The 21792-nt window shown below is 33.1% G+C and overlaps 4 protein-coding genes across 4 annotated transcripts; all 4 read right to left on the reverse strand.

The window, feature by feature from the left end:
* Window positions 1–117: 117 nt before the first annotated feature.
* LOC106773314 (TMV resistance protein N-like) lies at window positions 118–3277 on the reverse strand (the record flags this gene model as incomplete). The annotated part of the gene is made up of 3 exons (XM_022785908.1): window positions 118–1477; window positions 1566–1847; window positions 2141–3277. Coding segments are annotated over 3 exons (2235 nt in total), but the record flags the coding sequence as incomplete, so codon positions are not given.
* Window positions 3252–4699, reverse strand: LOC111242500 (TMV resistance protein N-like). Its single transcript, XM_022785951.1, has one exon. It carries the CDS (start codon window positions 4312–4314, stop codon window positions 3814–3816), a length of 501 nt encoding a protein of 166 aa, XP_022641672.1. The 5' UTR covers window positions 4315–4699; the 3' UTR covers window positions 3252–3813.
* Window positions 4700–6094: 1395 nt separating this feature from the next.
* On the reverse strand, window positions 6095–9290 carry LOC106773315 (TMV resistance protein N-like). The gene is made up of 4 exons (XM_022785909.1): window positions 8349–9290; window positions 8040–8264; window positions 7191–7919; window positions 6095–6702 (listed from the first exon to the last, which is right to left on the reverse strand). Exons 1-4 carry the CDS (start codon window positions 9288–9290, stop codon window positions 6298–6300), a joined length of 2301 nt encoding a protein of 766 aa, XP_022641630.1. The 3' UTR covers window positions 6095–6297.
* An 8937-nt stretch (window positions 9291–18227) lies between these two features.
* LOC111242484 (disease resistance protein RLM3-like) lies at window positions 18228–18865 on the reverse strand. The gene is made up of 2 exons (XM_022785910.1): window positions 18381–18865; window positions 18228–18297 (listed from the first exon to the last, which is right to left on the reverse strand). The coding sequence occupies exons 1-2, from the start codon at window positions 18863–18865 to the stop codon at window positions 18228–18230; spliced, it is 555 nt and encodes a 184-aa protein (XP_022641631.1).
* Between the last annotated feature and the right edge of the window lie 2927 nt (window positions 18866–21792).

Raw genomic sequence — 21792 nt, forward strand, 5'->3', positions numbered from 1 at the left:
ATTTTGTTCTATTCTGATGCCAAGAATAACTATTTTTCTATAACACTATTCTAACCACAATAGCCACAGCCATGAAATACAACCAAGAACACAACACTATTCCAGTGACAATAACAATGAAATACAATCAGGAAGCTAGCTCTGAAACCAGTGAGAGGTACCAAAGTAACAACATATGAATTCCCAGCTAAACTATAACAACTAAAATAAAAGATAAAAGATAACTAAACAGATAATAGACAATAATATAATTTTACAGAGAAAGAAAATTACAATACTCTTCTCTCTAAGTCAAACTCTAACTGAGAAGATAGTAACACCCTCTCCCAAAAATCAGAAAAACAACTAACAGGAGAATCTTATAGGAGAAACTATTTTTCTTCTTTTCTCTGAAGCACTAAAGTACACTGAAAAAATGGAAAAGATTTTGGTGTCTTACTAAAAAAATAATGTGCTCATATTATAACAAGAAAAGTAAGCATCAAAGTAAATTTTTCTCAATGTGGGACTTATCTGCTGACAATTTTTTATTAGATTCAATTTGTAATGGAAGTGACAGAGCAATGCTCCCAACCAAGCTAAATGCCAAAAAAGTGAAGCATATGCCATTTTTCCAAAGTTAAGTTATCCAATGCTCTCTAAAAAATTAAAAGTTAATGAGTCACACACACAAAGAAAAAGAAAGGCGAGAGATTAGAGAGATAGAATCAACCTCTGTCATATCATTGCTAAGCATATCCATGACTCGGTAGTGACTTCCAAATCCAATTAAACGAGATACCATAGAATTTTCTAAAATTTGTGGTGCATAGGTTGTTTCCATTGCAGAATGTACTTTGCAGAAGTCATCCACTATTCTTCTTAATTCTTGAGTTAGTTGAAGATCTGAGTTACATTGCACGCAAATGCTTCGAAGTTTTGAAAACTCACTAAGCTTTGATAGTAGGTTACCCAAATTATTATCCTGTAGATGGACAGAGACTAAAGATGTTGAAATGCTTCCAAGTGATTGCATAGAGGATACACGACCTGTTGTTGGCGACATCCAAGACCATATGATAGAAGGAAACAAAACACTTGCTAATCCTTCATATCCACAAAGTGATATAAACCCAATCTTTTTTAATCTTATTATAGAAAATGGCACTTGTGTTAGGCTAGTATTCTCTGCCCTTAGAGTTGTTAACGATTCCATCTGCACTATTTCTTCTTCTAACTTGTCGATCTTTGAACAACCAGAAAGGATGAGTACTCTTAAAGACTTCGATTTTATCACTGGGAGATTCCGAAGGCATATACAGTCCTTCAAATTTAAAATAAGAAGATTAGGCAGATTTCCAATGGAATGGTGCAGCTCAGACAAGTTTGGACAATCTTTGAGAATGACTCTCTCAAGATTTGGTAGTTTTGAAAAGTCAGGGGTCTTTGACAACAACTTGGAATGACTAAGATTGATGAACTTTAGCCTTTCCAGCCTCTGCAAGAGATATTTTTCAGAAGGGTATTAGTAAAGATGGGGGAAACAATTAATATGGTCACCATAGAAAACTCTTTTGATGATATACCTGTTGTAGGGGCTCCTTCCATACTAGCTTAAGATTACTGTGTTTCATGTCAATAGCAACTACGTTTCCCTGATAAAAGTTATCAGGTATGTATTTTAATGAAAATCCTCGCCAATAGACCCATGTCAAGTGTTTGGAAATATGCCCATAATCTCCAGCAAGTTGGACATGATCAAATTGCAAAATTCTCAGTCTTTTCATGTTCTCAAATGTTTTGGCACTGAAGTGAACTCTGCCAGGTCTATGCAATTTCAAAGCTAATCCCTCAATGGCTTCTGTTCCCTGTAATCAAATAAACACAGGAAAATTTGAGAATTCAATGAAGCTAACCCTTTGCTGTTTTCACAGCAGAAAGATAGTAAGCAATGCACAAAGCCTATAGCGTCAGCATGCATATAGTGTGCGTTACCAAGACAAACACATTCAAAAGCCAAAAATTAACAGTCCTAGGGCTTTCACCCAAAAGATTAAGAAAAACAATATGATTGAAAAAATAAAAACAGATTGTGTTACTATGTTCCTGATAAGATCACAGTGGATGATTGAAATTTTAAAAAGTTACAGAAAGTTCTTACGGTATGTTCAGTCAATATATCAAGTACGTGATCATGAACACATAATCTACTGCGCTTTTGTGGTAGCGGTGAACTTTGACGAACAATTTCTCTTCCCATGTCACGTAGTAAATCATGAATTCCGAGCTTGTTATTCTTCTCAACCTTGATGAGGCTCCTTTCTACTAGTACTGGTATTCCAATATCAGCATGAAGTCCACAACCATTTAGTATCTCTGTGACATAGCCTCTGTCCTTACCAATAAAGAAGCAGCATATGTCAAGAAATATGTCCTTCTCCATATGATCTGATAAACCATCATAGCTTATTTTCAATTTCTCTTGTATTTTATCATTTGGTATTTCTTTTAATTTTGATAATACACTTTGCCACTCTTCTTTTTTTCTCTTGTATAAGTAAGATCCAAGAACTTCAAGAGCTAGTGGTAGCCCTCCGCAGTATGTGATTACTTCCTTTGAGACTTCAAAAAAGTCCCTAGTTGGATTTGCTCTCCTAAAAGCATGCCAACTAAAAAGCTCAAGGGACTCAATTTTATTCATTTTCTCAACTCCATGCACATAGTCAACTCCAATCTCTTCGAGTAGACGTACGTTTCTGGTGGTAATGATTATTACACTTCCTCGACTGATTTCATTACGATTTCCACATAATGCAATTAATTGTTCAAAGATGTTCACATCATCAAGAACAACAAGTACCTTTTTTGTGCAAAGCATTTCTTTGATCTTTCCTTTTCCCCAATCAATGCTATGCACGTTTGTCTTTGTTGTTTTAAGGATATCTGAAAGAAGCTGTTCTTGCAAATCAATTGGGCCCCGATCTCCTCCCCAAACTTCTCTAATATTTGCAAGAAAACTTCTATATTTGAATTCATGACGAATTTCATTGTAAATGGATTTGGCTATGGTTGTTTTGCCAATCCCTCCCATTCCCCAAATTCCTAATATACAGGTTCCTATTTTTTTATTTCTAATAAAGTCAATAGCATGCTGCAGACGGCATTCTAGTCCAACTGGAAAGTTTGTGATAGACAAGTATGTTCTATCCAGTCTTTTCAAAACCTTACAAACAATTTCCTTCATGAGATCATTTTCATTTCTGCAACAAAAATAACCCAAAATGAGAATGGACACAAATTGTCAAAAGATTATAAGCTTAGAACAAAATTTCAGTAGTATACAACCCCAAATTCTTTCTGCCGCAGTGTTCGTAGCAGAAGCACTTCTACTAAATCTTTTACAAGTAAATCAGAAATCTCGTAAATAGCAAGTTAATGTGTGTGGTTTGATAAACTATACTGGATTCCTCTAAGACTATAATCATAACTAGGATCAACTTTCTTCATCCAAAATTGCTCTCAGTTCACATATATCGAAATATAAAATATACCTCTCAATATATTCATGGTCAATTGTTGACCTACCCTTAAGCCCACCTGAAGAATTTTATGGTATAACAGCAAAGTATCACAATAAAAGCCTTCATGAGTTCGAATTTCATGGCATTTACTCCAAGAGATAGCTTACAAGGGAATGATATTTCTCTACTTCTACACAAACATTCTTCTAATGCAAACATTGACTCGGGGAAATTTCGCTCAGATTTTACTTCTTCCAGTGCTGGTGCTGAACTTAAATAATAATAATAATAATAATAAAACAGAATTGACTGCTTACTTGTAATTTCTCAAATCCCAACCTGCTAAATTTGCTGCTTGTGTCAGTGCTTTCTTCCATAGTTTTATCCTGCTCTGTTGGTCAGAAATGACTTCGAAAGAAATATCTTCGGTGTCACGTAAAAATGAGGGGCCAATATCATAAAACACTGGCATAACCACTTGTCCTCTAAAAGCATGGCATTCCATGATTTTGAGGAGTTCATCAAGACACCATGTAGAGTGAATGTAGTTTTGGGAGAAAACAATAATGGTTATTTGAGATCCTTCTATTGCATGCAACAGTTCAGATTTCAGCTCTTCTCCCTTATCAAGCTTCTCATCGTCCAGAAAAGCGTTGACTCCAGTGTCTTTGAGGGCAGAATAGAGATGGGAAACGAAATTCCTCCGAGTGTCTTCTCCCCTAAAACTGATGAAGACATCATATGTGAACTGGGGTTTTGATTTTGATTTTGACCTTGATTTTGAGAAGGATGACGACGAAGAATAAGAAGGCATTGGCTGAATTCGATGAAAAACGACCAAGCCAGTAAAAGTGAAAAAACATGTTTTTTCATTTTGTTGTTTTTTTTACAACTTATATGAGGGTCTGAATGCCTCATAACTCTGGCTGTTAACGAAACTACAACGATGTTTCCGAAGCAAATGACCAAAGTCTATTTTGTTTTTCTTGCTTTTCGGGTTTTACTAGGAAGCAAAATAGCAATCACAAAGCTAGAAAGAAATAATAGCTGGCACAGCTCAGTTTCAATTTCGCTTGTAGATATTTAGTGTATAATTATTAGGAAGATTAGAAAAGTAACAACTGAAGCAAAAGTCGCACCACTTGTTGCCAGTATAAATAATAGAGGATACTTAAAAATACCAAAAAAAATAAAAATAAATAACAATAATAAGTAAAACAATAGACTGTACCCTACACAAAAGAGGGAAATGCCCATAAACCAATATTTTCAGACAAAAAAATCACAACAGGAACGAAAAATCTAGTAATCTAATCTAATAAATACTTTTCGCCAATAATAAATAATGCATATATCTCAAGTTTTCGTCAACGTATCTAAGGATTAATAGAGAATTCTTTTCATTAACAACGTGAATCCTAACACAAGAAAACTCTAATGGCTTGCACAATAAAAATAATAACATAAATGAAATAATTGGTATAAAATTTCTTCTTCAAATATTTTTTTTTTTCTGTATAGACACATTGGTTACCATTTTCTTCCTTTTTCTCTCTTGTGGTGGACCAGAGGCATAGTATTTCTGTTACTACATTAACAAGGAAACATAATAAAATTCATTTCTATTTCCATTAATGACCTAGTAGTGTAATATCAAATATTTATATTTTCAACACAATAAATTAATTTATTTTTAGAAAATCTAAAAAATAATTATTAAATAAAAAAACAAAAATAACTTTTGGTCTTTGGAGTAGGAGGCAACAGATTTCCTCTGCGGCCTCCAGTCCTTTGCCTCTTCCAACTTCATACAAAAAAACAGAGACCATCATTACGGGTTCCTCACATTTTATCTCGCCCATCCATCACCAACAATTCATTTTTTCTTCTACAACACATCCACACAGATTCGTTTCATCTTTTACCTATAACTTCTAACAATAAACTTAAATGTTCTAGCACAAAACGAGCAAGCTGATCCCCTTGTTTGATGCCTCTTTGCATAACAAACTCCATAGTAGGGCTTTTATTGACAGAAATAGATACAGAGCATGATCCAAAATAACATTTTTCATAAAAGCGTAGTCTTCTAAGCATGTAGAGAAGAAATCCCCAAGAGTTTATACATGCAACTTACTAGAGATACGAGTCTGTAATCAGTAAATCTCTAGGGATTCTCCCCCTTACGAATGAGTGATATGAATGATGAGTTGCTTCCTCTTGGCAGAGGTCCATGAAAGTGAAATTCAACTAAAAGCCTTTTTAAGGATTGCCAAAATTACTTAGAAAAAATGGATATATCTAATTTTACATTAAACAAATCAAAACTGAGTAACAACGACAACTGAAATTAAAATTTGGTTCATTTAGTCTTAAATAATGGGACGGGGCTATGGTGCTTATTATGTTGAAACGGAAACAGAAACTACATAGCATATAGCAAAGAAAAACACAACAATATCAAATAACATATACCTTTAATGCATGTATTTTTTTTAGAGGATTTCTTAATGGGATATTATATGCTAAAAGGGAAAAAAATTGACAAAAGTAACTTGAAAACAAATACAATAAACAGTACAAGTGAAGACAAGGAAGCACAATATGAGGAGTGAGAAACAGGACTAAAATAAACAAGAATTTCTTAACTATAAGCTATACGAAAAACAAGGAAAGGATGGAAAAAAAATGAATTGCAATTAAGGGCACAGATTAATTCCACAAGTAAAGGGATCCTGCAGTTCCCATAGAAGATAAATGACTTGCCAGAAGTCACTTTACAATTTTCTCTATGAATCTAATTTTTGTTTGGAGTAGGCTCTTTTTCCAAGTAATGTGAATCACCACATATAAGATAGACATATGTATTCTTGACTACCAATCCTTGAGAAAAATTCACAAAAATCTTCACCTTGTCTCCTGATCCTAAATTTGACCTTATAGTCTGCCAATATATATCATTAAAGGAAATTAATTTGCCATGCATGTGTATCTGTAAAGTGCACTTTGTGTAATTAACAATTAAAACACTTCTAAGACATTCAGTTGCCTCAATTTCAGGGGTTGATACATAAACAACACACAAAACCATTCCCTTAATGTCATTATCCAGAGGCACAGTGAAAGAAACAGAATCTCCCTCACCCATATAGGCCAACCAATAAGGGCGGTTGACATCAGAAGACTCACTACTTGCCAATACCTGTACCATGAGATAAAACCTTAGTCATTTATTTAATTTTCCTATTTCTATTGTCTTCTACAATTATTATTTGTCGATAAAGATTACAAAATCCAATACTCTATTAAAGCATACCAATGGAATTTAAATAAATTTGGTTAGTAGTTTTGTTGTGTATACATCACTATCTTGTCGTTAGGGATTTAGAATACATTTCTGTTTTCGTCTCTTTCAGTTTATACAATAATTGAGTATAAAACAATCAAAAAACTAGTCAAGCAAGAAAGAGGAAATCAATTTCCTAATACTTAGTGTAAGCATGATCATTATGTTATTCTATTATTAAAATCAAATAGTTTTGGATGAAGTTGTGTAGCTGTAGCAACAGGGGCTAAAAGTATAGAATTGTAGTTTCTATTAGATACTTTATTATGATTATTTTACGTTCTCTTAATTAATAGCTTAAATGATGGAGATTGAAATAAACAAAGGAAAAGGGAGAGAAGAACCTCAGATATGTTATCTCGGACAGCATTGAAGAATTCAAGGTATGCTCCAACACCAATCAAAGAAGATCTGGAGTTCTGCTTTGAAATTTCTGATTGGGTAAATTTTGAAAAATAGTAGACCAGAATATTTTTTACTTGCTCAGATAATTGAAATTCGGTGTCACATTGAACCAAAACACTTCGAAGATTTTCCAGGCTGCTAAGCAATGGTCCAATGTCTTCCCAATTGTTATCGATATCCATGCACAAGGAATGAATATAAGATATGGGATTCATTGTCGGCGAAATCAAAGACCGAATAATGATGGAAAGAAAAGAATTACGTGACAATCTCTCAAATCCTTGTAAGGATATATATCCAATGGCTTTTGAACTTACAATTGAAAAAGGAACTTTTTTCACAGTTGTATTTTCAGCAACTAGAGTTATCAAGGATTTCATTTGCACTATATCTTTCTCCATTGGGTCAATCTTCGAACACCCAGAGAGGATAAGAGTTTTTAAAGATTTCAACCTATATATCTCTTGGGGGAGATTGCTTAGACGTTTACAGTCCTTCAAATTGAGTAGTATAAGATAACAGAGATGTCCAATAGATTGGTGTACTTCCTGCAATCTCGGACAATCTTTTAGAATGAGTTCTTCAAGATTTGGTAGTCTCGAAAAGTCAGGTGTTTCTGTCAAGTACATGGAGTGACTAAGGTTAAGGACTTTCAGTGATCTCAAAACCTACACCAAGATAGTTTTTGATAAATATCAGCAACGAAAATAAAAAATGAGACAGTAGGAAGTCACTATTTTATTTTAATGAAGCTTTATGTTATAATGAAGAATGGCTCGTAATAAAACCTGGGGTTCTTCCCAAAAGAATTGAAGAAGACTGTGTTTTATTTCAATCGCTGTGGTATCATGCGCATTAAAGTAGTTGGGTAGGTATTCTATAGAAAACCCACGGAAACTAATCCATCTCAATTTTGGAGAAAGGTTCTCAGAATTTACACCGTCTTTCGGAAGTCTTGATGGTTCTCTTCTTGTTGAAAGCAAGACAGGCAATACCTCATAATCTTTTCTCTCCTGTGATTTAAAGAGCAAAGAAAGAAAAATGCATTGCGTACATGAGAAATTAAACACTTTCAGAAGAAGTTTCAAATCACATACAAAGAATGTTCTTATAGCGTACACTTGCAATGAATATTCTGCATCCACATCAAACAACAGTTGACGGTTCTTCCCACGTTTCTCTCTTGAAATCTCACAAAAATTTGCTATTCCCATTTCTTGTAGTAAAGGATGCATTCCAAATTTGTTATTCCTTTTGACTTTAATGAGGTTACGCTTCATGAGAACTCTTATTCCACTATCAGCTTCTACTCGAGGGCCATTTAGGATCTTCGTAGCATAGGCTCTGTCCTTACCAACAAAGAAACAACATAAATCAAGGAATAAATCCCTTTCCATTTGATTACGTAAACGGTCCAAGCTTATTTCCAATTTCCGTTGAACACGGTGCATGGGAATTTTATGTAATTCATACAATACACTATACCATTCCTCTTCCGTCCTTTCAAATAAGGTACTTCCAATGACTTCAAGAACTAGAGGTAGTCCTGCACAATGAGTAACTACACTTCTTGCAAGGTAATCGTATTTTTTTTGTGGTTTTGCTTCTCTAAATGCGTGCCAACTAAGAAGCTCAAGGGACTCGTTTTCATTCATTAGATTTATCCGAACAACAGAATCAACTTGATATTTGCTAAATAGGTCTTCGTCCTTTGTTGTCATTATTATTACTGTTCCTGCACTTAACCATGAACGACTTTTACTTATATCTAATAATGGAAGATAGTCATCCATATCGTCAAGTACGATGAGGACCCTTTTCCCAAAAAGTCTGTCCCGAATCATATTTCTTCCCATCTCAACGGTATTTATCTTCGCCTTTGTTTCTAGGACATCTGAAAGAAGTTGTTTTTGTAAATGAATACGCCCTCTTGGTTCTCTAGCTTGTGCAATATCTTCAATGAAACTTTTATGAATGAATGTACCATGGATTTGATGGTAGATGGCTTTGGCAAGGGTGGTTTTACCTGATCCTTCCATTCCACATATCCCTATTGTACAAACATCCGTGGACTTATTTTTTATAGTTCGAATTAAATCTTCCACTTGGTCTTGTAATCCAACTGGGAATTTAGTAGCAGACAAGACTGATAAATTAAGAACGCTCTTAACAATATTGTCCACTAGTTCAGCATCACTCCTTCAAGTCCAATAGCAATTATGGAAGAAGTCATGTATTAACAAAATTAAAGTAGAAGCTTAAAATATGGTTATTGAGTGAGTGAGTGATTTACCTGTAATTGCTCTCATCCCATCCAAAGAAATTTGCAGCTTTGGTGAGTGCGTGGCTCCACTTGGACATGCCATGCTCAAGTTGTTGTGCCGAAAAGGTTTGTTGTGCGGTTACCTTGAAGGCTTCTCCAAAAGCACCCTTCTGAAGACGTACATCAGAGGGTTGAATTTCGTAATATACGGGCAGAACATGTCGGCAATTACTTTCGTGCCATGCAATGATTTGTTGAAGATGATGAAGACACCAAGCAGATTCAGAATAGGTTTTGGTGAAAACAACTATTACTATCCGACACAGATAAAGAATAGGTTTTCGGACGTACATTGACTCCACTGCATTCTGATGATGAAGGAAATTAGTGAGTCCAACGGACGTGAGAGCAGAATCGAGATGAGAAACAAATTTCCTGCGGATGTCTTCTCCAGTGAAGCTGATGAGCACATCGTACTTCCGTGGGAGTTTGGATGATGAAGACGCAAATTCCATGGAAGAAATTGGTGAGGTAATGAACTGTTAGAAGAGAAAGCAATAATAAAACACTCTCAAAGAGATTATTCATACAGACACAAAATCGATTTAAAGCACTTTTTCAATCGTCCAGGAAACGCGTTAAGACCATCACAGAACCTTTTTTTACTTTGAGTATAGTAGAATAAGCATTAACATGTTTCATTTTGAGTAAAAGAACAATCACATACAATAATTTTAATTTATTAATTTGTAATTGAGTATATATTTCGTGTTTATGAGAGTTATCAATATGTTTAGTAAAAGAAAAAATAAATTTAATATGTAATTAATCTTTAAGAAATCACTAAACATTTATATTTAGGAAGCAACAAGTGAAGGTAAATGACACCTTTCAATATTTAATGCATAGTTAACTTTTTCTTCAATAAATACAAATGACGATTATTAAAACTTTTGTACTAAAACTATAATATTTGTTTCCTCTAAAATTGAAATATATCAATAGTTAGTTTGTTGTATTGAATTAACTATTTACTCATTTAATTTTAATTAAATTATAAAATTGTTTCAAAATCACTTTGTTATTATTATTAAATAACTTTTTTTTTCTTTTTTATTTATATTGATTTTGAATTTTACCTATTCCAAGCTAAGCTCCTTTTTTTTTTTTCTCAAACTAGAGACGTTGTGCTAAACGAATTATATATTTAAAAAACGAATTATATTTATAAAATGCACTAGTATATATTTACCTATTCCAAATCAAATAACATATTCTTAAGTTGATGGATGCTATCGCTGTCAAATTTTATATATATTTCCATGAGTGTAATACTTATTAACCAGATGGGTATGTATGCTTAATACATTTACAATATTGTATTTAACTTTATAAATGTAGACACACGTGATGTAGTTTTGTGAATAGCACTGATTTTGGCATGCATGTGTTTATCCAACAATTAGACTGGAGGCTTCAACAATCGAAGGTGTCAGTTGAAGTGAATAAAATAAAATGATGAAAAAGATGATGAAAGACGTCCATAAGAGAGACATTATAAAAAAAATGATGAAAAAGATGGTGAAGAATGTTCTAACAGAGACAACATTTATAGAGTATAGTGAATACCTATAGAAATATCCACTTATATCATTATACCTATATAGGTACAGTAAATAAATAAAAAGAAGACTTAGCATATATAATTAATATAATGCACGAATATTAGAGAAGACATTATTATTATGGAATTATAGGAACATATTTCTTTTTCAATTACACCTATGAGATATACTAATGTTGTGTTTGTACGAGATAATTTATTTATTTATTTAAAAAGTATAAATTTTTTTAAAATAAAATCACTTGTTTAGATGAAAAAGTTAAAAGAAAATTGAAATTAAACAATTTTAAGAAGAAATTTCAAATAAAATCACTTGTTAAAGTTTCTTATCCAAATAAGTGCCGAGTTTTCAGTTTCAGCACATATGAAACGTGTTTTGAAAAAGGATAGTAGAAGTACAATAAACGAGGAAGTTTGCATTAGGATAAACTGCAATCTGACCAATACTTTATAAACAAAAATAAAATCTAAGCCTACAGCAGTCCACACAAAACAAGTCATAGTAAAATTCAATGTACTAGAAATATGCACCAGTTTTTCAGTATGAAAAATCCCCCAACCCAATCAACTAACCCAAAAATCTTTGTTCCAAAAGTTTACATCTAACTAATCGCTGGTGAAAATATTTATGGCCAGATTTCTCAAAGTCAATTTCAAACAAAAAAAAAAAAATCAATCAATTTAAGCCAAATTAAAATTTGATATAATAATGATATTGTATCATACGACCATGCTCTAATTTATAATCTTACAAATAGTATTTAAAGTTAAGATGTTTCAAAAAATTTATATTTAAAACATGTGGAATTAAAACAAAATCCTAATTTTACCAAAAATATTATTCAATTACATAATTTTGAAATTAATAAAATAAACAGAGAAATAAAAATCCAATTACATTGTTTTTAAAACTTATAGTATAAAAACTTTAAATAAACCAAGTCTTTTCCTCACTCTCGTGTTTCTATCATATATTTGGAGCATCTGCAACATTCCTTCACCCGTATAACCAAAGGTCATACGATCATCGCAAGACACACACAAACACAAACAAGTATGGATAAGCTACCGTTAACACAACAATAACAATATAATATATATTCATCTACAATGTTATCCTTAATAACATCATCATTTCTACACCATGCTCGTCATCAACCTCCTTATCAGCCATATCATGACGATACCATCAATGTCATCCTTATTAAGATGATCTTCAAACACATCATCATCATGAATCCCCAACATCATCATGAACAACCCTGGGTTTATCTCCTGTATCCAACCTCACACACCTGTTATACTGAACATGCTCGCTCGAGTCGTCTTGCCCTCACGACTAAAGGATTTGTTTCCTTGTTCCGCAAGGACTTACAAGTGAAAACGTCGACACATCATGCATTGAGTACTATACTCTACAACGAGCCGGAGATCAAACAAAACATCATTTCCCATACAAAGAAGGTGTATCACTCGAACACGACTCTCTTTTTACACATAAGGCCCAAGAGAGTCTATTTCCCGTATCGCACGATTGAAAGTCGCCCAAAACTCAGGAATTACTAGGTACATGAGTAGACATGTCCATCATCTTATAGGTATCTCACCAAAAGGCCAAACATATTATGGACTTCACCCTCAAAGGTATAACAAATCATAATCCATTCGAATCATCTTTCCATATTGTTATTAATATCTCATAATCATATGAAGTCAACCAAACACATATTAATACAAATCCCAAGCTCTAATTCATTCCTCATGATACACAAGCAAAACATACTCTTTCATTATCCAAAACAACCCTCACACATATACATGCACCACGATTCCCATCAGAATCAGATCAACATAAAAGTATACAATAATAGCCAATATATACAGTGGATATCTCACATGGAACCATTATCTATACACTCACATACCCTTACCCATCAATGGAACGAAAATCACAAACCCTATTCACATTCACATGCATAAAAAACTATGTAAGCTTCCCATACCTTGGCCCAGAATTTCTAAGAGGCCTAACCCTCACTTAATTCACGTTCTCACTATCCCATTGCAAATGCCCCTAAAGCTGAATCACTTTCTAAACAGTCACTCCCTCACATTTTTTTTCTCTTAATTCACACATAGGATTTTGCTCTCTTTTCTCAAACTACCTCTTCCTATATGTTGCCCTTCTTTTTATTTCGTTGTAAAAATAATATTTCCTATATTCAAAACGGATTTTGCCTCATTTTCTGTTTTTAAACTAAAGTTGAAAATCCTCCATTTTTCCTAATTATGTTCAATAAGTTTTTAAATCTAAAACTTGACTTGATTTCCCTTTATAATTTTTTTCTAAAACCACCTCATATAATATCCTAATCTATTTTAAATATATCTAAAATATCTTTGAAAAATATTAGTGGAACCTCTTAAGAGTTCTTGAGGGAGACTGGACATAGCTCAAGTTTAGTGAACCAATATAAAGATACTTATGTTATTGCTTCCCTTGTTTAAAACATTTTCCTAAAACGCTTTATTGAAAACATAAATGTCTAACAACTTTTACAAACCGTCTAACCCATATAATAGTTATTAAGCATTGATTTGCGAAAGAATTTAAAAACATTATTCAACTCCCCTCCCCCTTTCTAGTATTTTTCCTGTATTTCATTCTTGTTTGTTAGAGGTTAAGATTACATAAATGACCTTGTAATTTTGTAATCTCTACATTCTTATAGTGAAATTCCTTCTAACTTAGGTTGTTTGGAAAATTGGATGTAAACTCATTTGAGTTTAACCAATATAAAATCTCATGTGTGTGTGTCATAATCTATTCTCTTCTCTTCTCTTTGCTAAAATTTTTGAAAAATTGGAAAAGTTTATTTAAGACAGCTATTGTACACAAAATATTTTCAAGATTCTAAATCAAATGTATGTATGAGTCATTCCTTGAATATCCTTTTAACGTCATTCTAATTCTATGCAGACTTTTGAATAAAGTTAATAGTTTTTGCACAAAAAAATATAGCACAACATAACAGATAAAAGAGTACTAGAACATACATGCATTAAAGCGTTATAAGATCCTAAGTATTTAGGCATGATACAAGTACTATCGTTTAACAATGTCTATTTTGAGTAACTTTAAGCGTTTAGGATATATAGCGTTTAATGCTAATTACATGTGCAAAACCCAAAATAAATACGATAAGTATTTTTTTTAACTATGATGTATAACTCGGTTAATAAATTTTCCGTGTGGTATAACAGTATTCATAAAAGCATGTGTTAGTATACAATTCTATTAGTTTCCTTATTCGCTTAAATTACGTAGTGATGTTTGGTCTGTGTATGTGAATTTGGTCATGTTGTGGTACTATAAGATGATGTTATTTTCTGGCGTGTGCGTTGTTGAATCTTGTATATTATGTTTGAGATGCATGTTATATTGTATGAAAGGCTTATGCCATGGTTACCAATTAATATGTTTCTCATATACTTGATGATTATGTGAAACTTGGAATAATGTTCGCAATTCTGAAATTAGAAAGCATTTAGTACAACTTTATATTTTATAGACTGATTTGGACCATGTATATATCCTCTCACGTTGCCAACAAAGTTTATTTTCACAGCAACTAAATCATTAGTTACATTAGTGAAGACTGATTCAATAACAAATTTTTCTGGTGTTGGAATTTACTTCCATGTGTAGTAATGTTCAAAGCTCACGCTTACATCCAATTTTTTCTTATGCCACTTGATTATGTTTCTGAAAACTTGACTTTTTTTTATTTTGGATGACCAAGTATGAAGTGAATGTTTAGAAGAAGATATGGATGAATCCTTAAATCAGATATCACAACGATATTATTGAAGTAAAACAATTTCTCCTTCCCCACACACACAATATGTTTCCTCATCACCGTAGCATTTGATATTATTTTTGGCTTCATATAAAAATTTCTTTGAGACTACAAAGAAGTTGCTTCAATAGGTCTCCTCTTTGAAACCATCCAACACCGTAGGCTGTTGAGGACACGCATAAAAACTTGTCTTTCTCTTCAATGAAAGAAAAAAATGAAAATACTAAGAAAAACTAGAGAACATGAGGTGAAGTAGAGATTCTTGGTTGAATGAACAAAGGAAAGTAGTTGTGGACCTTAGAACACCCAGAAATTTCAAGATTTTTGCTGGAATAGAGGTAAGGAAGCTAATCTATACATGTAGTATTGTAAGAATACGTAATATTCTTCAATGTGTTTTTGGTTATATGATTGTTGTAATATAGTTCATCTCTGGTCTATGTTTACCCAGAAATTATCAATGAATAGAAGACTCAATTTTAGGAAAATATCAGTGTGTGTGCTTTATGTTTTAAGTACCGAGAAAGACAAAAAGATAGAATCAAACACCATGAAAGAAAAAGTGAGTATTTGATTTTTTGAGAGAGATGACAAAGGTTGTCAATGGTATGAGTGTGCTACATTTGATGAGAAAAACTAATTATGATAATTGGTGCCTACAGATTAAGGCATTATTGAGATCCCAAGACGTTTGGGATATTGTGGAAGACGGGTACGTTGAACCTGATGAAGACGAACATCAGACAGTGGCATTGATAAGCGCGTTAAAGAAATCATGTTCAAGAGATGGGTCAGCATTGTACTTTAGATGAGTCGGGATTCGAAAAAATAGCTAATGCCAAATTAGCAAAGGAAGCCTGGGAGATATTGGAGGTTGCGTATAAAGGTGAAAACCACGTTAGACAAGTCCGAATACAAGCTCTCAGAGGAGAATTTGAACAGTTGAAGATGGAGCCCAAAGAGCATATAATCGAGTACATAACTCGGGTGGAGAAGGTGACCAACCAACTCGGCAGGAATGGAGAACAAATGCCATCTAGCCGCGTTGTGGGAAAAATTTTGAGATCTCTTACAAAAGATTTCGAAAGTATTATGTGCGCCATCGAAGAATCGAAGGACTTGTCGGTTCTCACAGTGGATCAACTTGTTGGATCATTAGAAGCCCACGAACAAAGGAGAAGGAGTTGGGATGATCAGGTTGAACCTGACGATCAAGCACTAAAGGTACAATTTGACTTGAATAAAACTTGGATTACTTAGAATCGAGGTCCTAGCGGCAGAGGGTGAGGAGGCCGAGGACGAGGTAGACATGACCAAGGTAATTTTGAGAATGATAGAGAAAAGCAAATCGGTCAGCAGAATTAGCGTGACCGAGGATAAGGGAAAGACCGAGAAGATCGGTCAGGAGTGAAGTGTTTTAAGTGTGGCAAGTATGGCCACTATGCAAACAAGTGTAGATCAAACAAGTGCTACAATTATGGCGAGACTGGCCATATTGCAAATTATTGCAAGATCGAGACAAAGGGGGAGACGAATCTCGTTACTGAAATGTGGAAGAAGAGTGTAGAATTTTGTTGATTGCAAAGAGCTTGGATGTAGTGGACATGGAGAGCCCGTTTCCAATAATGGATGAAGTGATCTCAGTAAAGGATGCAACAATTGTGGAGAAAGAAAACCTAGAGAAAGAACTCAAATAAAAAGATGAAGAGATTCAACGGATAAGGAGGCTTCTAGATTAAGCTAATGAAATTATGAATAAACTGAGGGTTGAGCTTGAGGAGCAAAAGAAGGCAGCTCTTGAAAAAGAAGAGAAAGCTTCTAGTGTTCTTGAACTAGACGAAGAGGAAGGTGAAGATGTTGAGAAGAACCCAATGAAGATGTCGGTCAAGATTGTTGAGAAATCGCCTAAGGTTAGAAACGATTTGGTCAAGGTTATTGAGAAGTCGGGCATAACAAAGTCAGTCAAAGCATTAAAGAGGTTAACCAAAGTAAAAGACAGAAGGGCCTTAAGGAAAAAGAAGATGTCAAATCTGATTGAAAGAAGCAAACTCGATGTGGGATGATGCACATGGAAAGCCGAATGAAGGAATGAAGAATTTAAGTTTATGGGAGAGTTTGTTGGGATAAACTTAAATTTTAGGGTTTTATTAATAATTTTGTTTAAATATTATTTTATTAGTTTTGGGTCTAGTAATATTTAGTTTGATTTTGATGGAGATAAAATAGGGATAGGTAGTTATGATTTTTTGTTTATCTAGGTATAATATTATTTTATCATAGATTAAGCAAATTTTATTTTTAAGATAGTTAATATTTTTTTTATTCCTAGTAATATTGTGAGTGCTATGATTATTTAAAGTCCTTCAATTATCAATGAATAGAAGACTCAATTTTAGAAAAATATGAGTATGTGTAACGTGAGATTTTCTTAACAACCCACACTACTCAAAACATTTGAACCAACAAAGGAATTCACATCACAATCATGTTACCATAACCACATCACTTTCAAAATGATGCGCCAACCACAATCGTACCAAAACATTTTACATCTAAATGATTTCAAACCATATGTCATTCTCTACATACACTACCATTTACTCTATCTACTCACCAAAGCTTTACGGTAAGAGTCACCCTGCTATCTCAACAAAGCCTTACGGACAGAGTCACCGTGCCTACTCAACAAACCGTGCCTACTCAACAAAGCCTAACAGTTAGGATCATCCTAAAAACACAACGAATATGTCTTTCCCATATAACATACAATTTAGTTTGTCTACTCACCAAAGCATTACAGTTAGAGTCACCATGCCTACTCAACAAAGTCTTATTGTCAATTTCATCTTGCCTACTCAACAAAGCCTTACAGCCACAACTAGTTTCACCTGTTTTACAAAAGTCTTATAAGTAAAAGCTTTGCCTGCTCACCAAAGCCTCACGAATCACATTTCTTCCCATCTCAAGGGTATATCTTCACCTTTGTGTTTAGGACATTTGAAAAGTTGTTCCCGTAAATGAATACGCCCTCTTGATTCACTAACTTGTGCAATATCTTCAATGAAACTTTTATGCATGAATGTACCATGGATTTTATGGTAGATGGCTTTGGCAAGGGTGGTTTTACCTGATCCTCTCATTCCACATATCCCTATTGTACAAACATCCATGGATTTATCTTTTATAGTTTGAATTAGTGTCCACTGCGTATTGTAATCCAACTGGGAATTTAGTAGCAGGAAAAAACTGATGAATTACGGACGCTCTTAACAATTTCGTGCACTAGTTCAGCATCACTCCTTCAAGTTTAGTAGAAGTCATGTATTAACAAAGTTAAATCAAAAGCCTGAAATATGGTAGAGTGAGTGAGTGAGTGATTTACCTGTGATTACTCTCATCCCATCCAAATAAATTTGCAGCTTTGGTGAGTGCTTCGCTCCATCTGGACATGCCATGCTCAAGTTGTTGTGCTGAAAATGTTTGATGTGCAGTTGCTTTCAAGGCCTTTCCAAAATCGCCCTTCTGAAGACGTACATCAGATGGCTGAATTTCGTAATATACAGGCAGAACATGTCGGCAATAAGTTTGGTGCCATTGAATGATTTGTTGAAGCTGATGAAGACACCAAGCAGATTCAGAATAGGTTTTGGTGAAAACAACTATTACTACCCGACACAGATCGAGAATAGATTGTTGGACGTGCGTTGACTCCACTGCATTCTGATGATAAAGGAAAGTGGTGAGTCCAACGGACGAGAGGACAGAATCGAGATGAGAAACAAATTTCCTGCGAATGTCTTCTCCATTGAAGTTGATGAGCACGTCGTAATACCGTGGGAGTTTGGATGATGAAGACGCGAATTCCATGGAAGGAATTGATGAGGTAATGAATTGTTAGAAAAGAAAGCAATAATGAAACACTCTCAACGAGGATTATCTGGACAGACCATCACTGATGAAACTAAAGCTAGTCAAGTACATTTTTTAATTATCCTTGAAACGCTAAAGATCATCACTGAACTTTTTTTACTTTGTACCAGCACCCACTTTGAATCACAAAAAAATATATTAGACTAATTACTATGAATTATTTATTATTTTATTTAAAATTACATAATAACTTTACTTTATTTTTAACACATTAAGTCTCTTTTATAGTATGCAAACATGACATATTTCACTTCACACAAATACACATATATCTCTTAAAGAGGTTATTCTTATAATGAAAAAAAGTAGAAAGTATAAATGTCGTGTTGGAAAACATCAAGAGAACTCAATTTCCTTTTAGTAAATATTTAGAGTAAACAACTAGTATAGTAGAATAAGTCCTAACATGTTTCATTTTGAGTAAAAAAAAATCACATACAATAATTTTAATTTTATTAATTTATAAATGAGTATATATTTCGTGTTTATGAGAATTATCAATATGTTTAGTAAAAGAAAAATTAAATTTAATATTAATTAATCTTTAAGAAATACCTAAACATTTATATTTAGAAAGCATAAAGGTAAAAGATACCTTTCAATATTCCATGCATAGTTAACTTTTTCTTTAATAAATTCATATAAAAATTATTGAAAACCTCACATATGCTCAAATAGCTCAACAATTAAAAAATTTTAAACGAAAATTAACTTAATTAATTTTTTTTTAAATAAAACTAATATTTTTTCTTATTGTTCTAAAATTGAAACATGTTAATACTTGTTATATATATTGAATTAACTTAACTACTAATTGATTTAAGGTGAATACTAATAGTGCAATTAGATATTATCTTGGTCTGACTTAATGTATTGGTAGTTTTAGAGGAAATTAGAGTAAATATGTAGATAGTTTTTCAATTTTTTTAAGGGTACAATATTCTATTTTGTATTGAATTTATGCAGGCTATTTATGTATTAGAGCAGGCTTTGAGGGATGACTTTCAAAGGTTTTTGGCTAGGAAATGATTCTTCTTTAGTGTGTCATGATTTTTATCATGAATTTTGTCTTGGAAAGTGAAGTGTAATTTTTATCATGAGTTTGGTGTGGTCTTCCATGTTTTGTATTCTTTTATTTTAATTTTTATTTTTAGTGAATTTTCGTGTGATCACAAATGATTAATAGATTTTTGTGTCAGCATCACTCATATGTAAGTCACAGTGATGTCTAACATGCCTTATTTGGAATAAACTACTTACTCATTCAATCTGAATCAATTTATAAAACATTCTTTAATTATAAAATTTGATACCATTTCGAAAAAAATGATTAAATAAAACTTTATTTAAACATTGTGAACTAAAACAAAACTAAGCGAAAATCTCATTAGTTCAAATTTGAAACAATAACATAATATTCCAAAATATTACATAAAATATTGTCTTAAATGCATTTCAAAAATCCCTAATGAAATTTTTCATGCATCTCCTCGCTCTACACAATGACAACAACATATGTAATATCATATGCTCCTACATAACCGCACAAGTTATACGATCATCACATAACACAAACAAAAAAGCAGAGGTGAGCTAACAAAAACATCTGATAGCAACAATAAACATACTCACCCACATTACTCAAAATATCTGAACCAACAAAGGAATTCACATCATAATCATGCTACCAAAACCACACCACTTTCAAAATGATGCCAACCACAATCGTACCAAAACATTTTACATCCAAATGATTTCAAACCATACGTCATTCTCTATGTAAACTACCATTTACTCTATCTACTCACCAAAGCCTTACGATAAGAGTCACCCTGCCAGCTCAAGAGAGTCTTATAGTCAGAGTCTCCCTGCTTGCTCAACAAATCCTTACGATCAGGGTCATCTTAAAAACACAACCAATAAGTCTTTCCCACGTAACCTACAATTTAGTTTCCTACTCACCAAAGCATTACAGTCAAAGTCACCCTGGTTGCTCAACAAAACCTTACGATCAAGTTCATCTTGCCTACTCAAATAAGCCATACGGTCAAGACTAGTTTCCCCTACTTTCCAAAAGCCTTATGAGTAAAAGCTTTGCCTACTCACCAAAGCCCCACGAAAAGAGCACTATTTGACTCACAACTTTCTCCAAAGAATTTCAAATGAGATTATTATTGTTTTATTAGAAACTAGACTTAAAGAGCTCTCTTTTGACTATTAACTCATAACTTTTGGACTATTATGCTAGCTGTAATTAATTTCTCAAAATCAATGTTTTATCATACCTTTGGATGGTCAACTCTGACCTTTGTTGATAATTTCACTCATAATTTTCTCTAAAAAATTCCAAATGAGATGATTATTGTTTTATTAAAAACTAGACTTAAATGACTTTCTTTTGAATACTAGCTCGTAAGTTTTGTGTTAGTTGCAATTAATTTTCAAAATTGACGTTTAAAACTGTACAAAGGAAAAAAAATGTTCATGACAAGAGAAAAAAAAATTGCACAGAGGAATAATGCAGGAGAATTACTACCCCACCTATTACTCCATCCTACACTAAAGGCAAGCTGTCCATACTTTTCAGAATTTAATAAGACATAGTAAGTCTAGACAATTCACGTGAATTGAAGGACAAAAAATTATATGGGCTACATGAGTTACCATAATGATTTAATATTAGGATAATGATATTTAGACAATATTTTTTTAACGACATTTGAACATTGATTACGTGTCAATATGTAATTGGTCAAAAATTACTCTAGAATAATGTTTATGATTATTATTATTGATTGTGGAGTAATTTTTGACCAATCACAGATTGACACGTAATCAATGTTTAAATATTGTTAAAAAAATAT

The sequence above is a fragment of the Vigna radiata genome, chromosome 9, assembly GCF_000741045.1.
Source record: "Vigna radiata var. radiata cultivar VC1973A chromosome 9, Vradiata_ver6, whole genome shotgun sequence".
Lineage (NCBI taxonomy): Eukaryota > Viridiplantae > Streptophyta > Magnoliopsida > Fabales > Fabaceae > Vigna > Vigna radiata.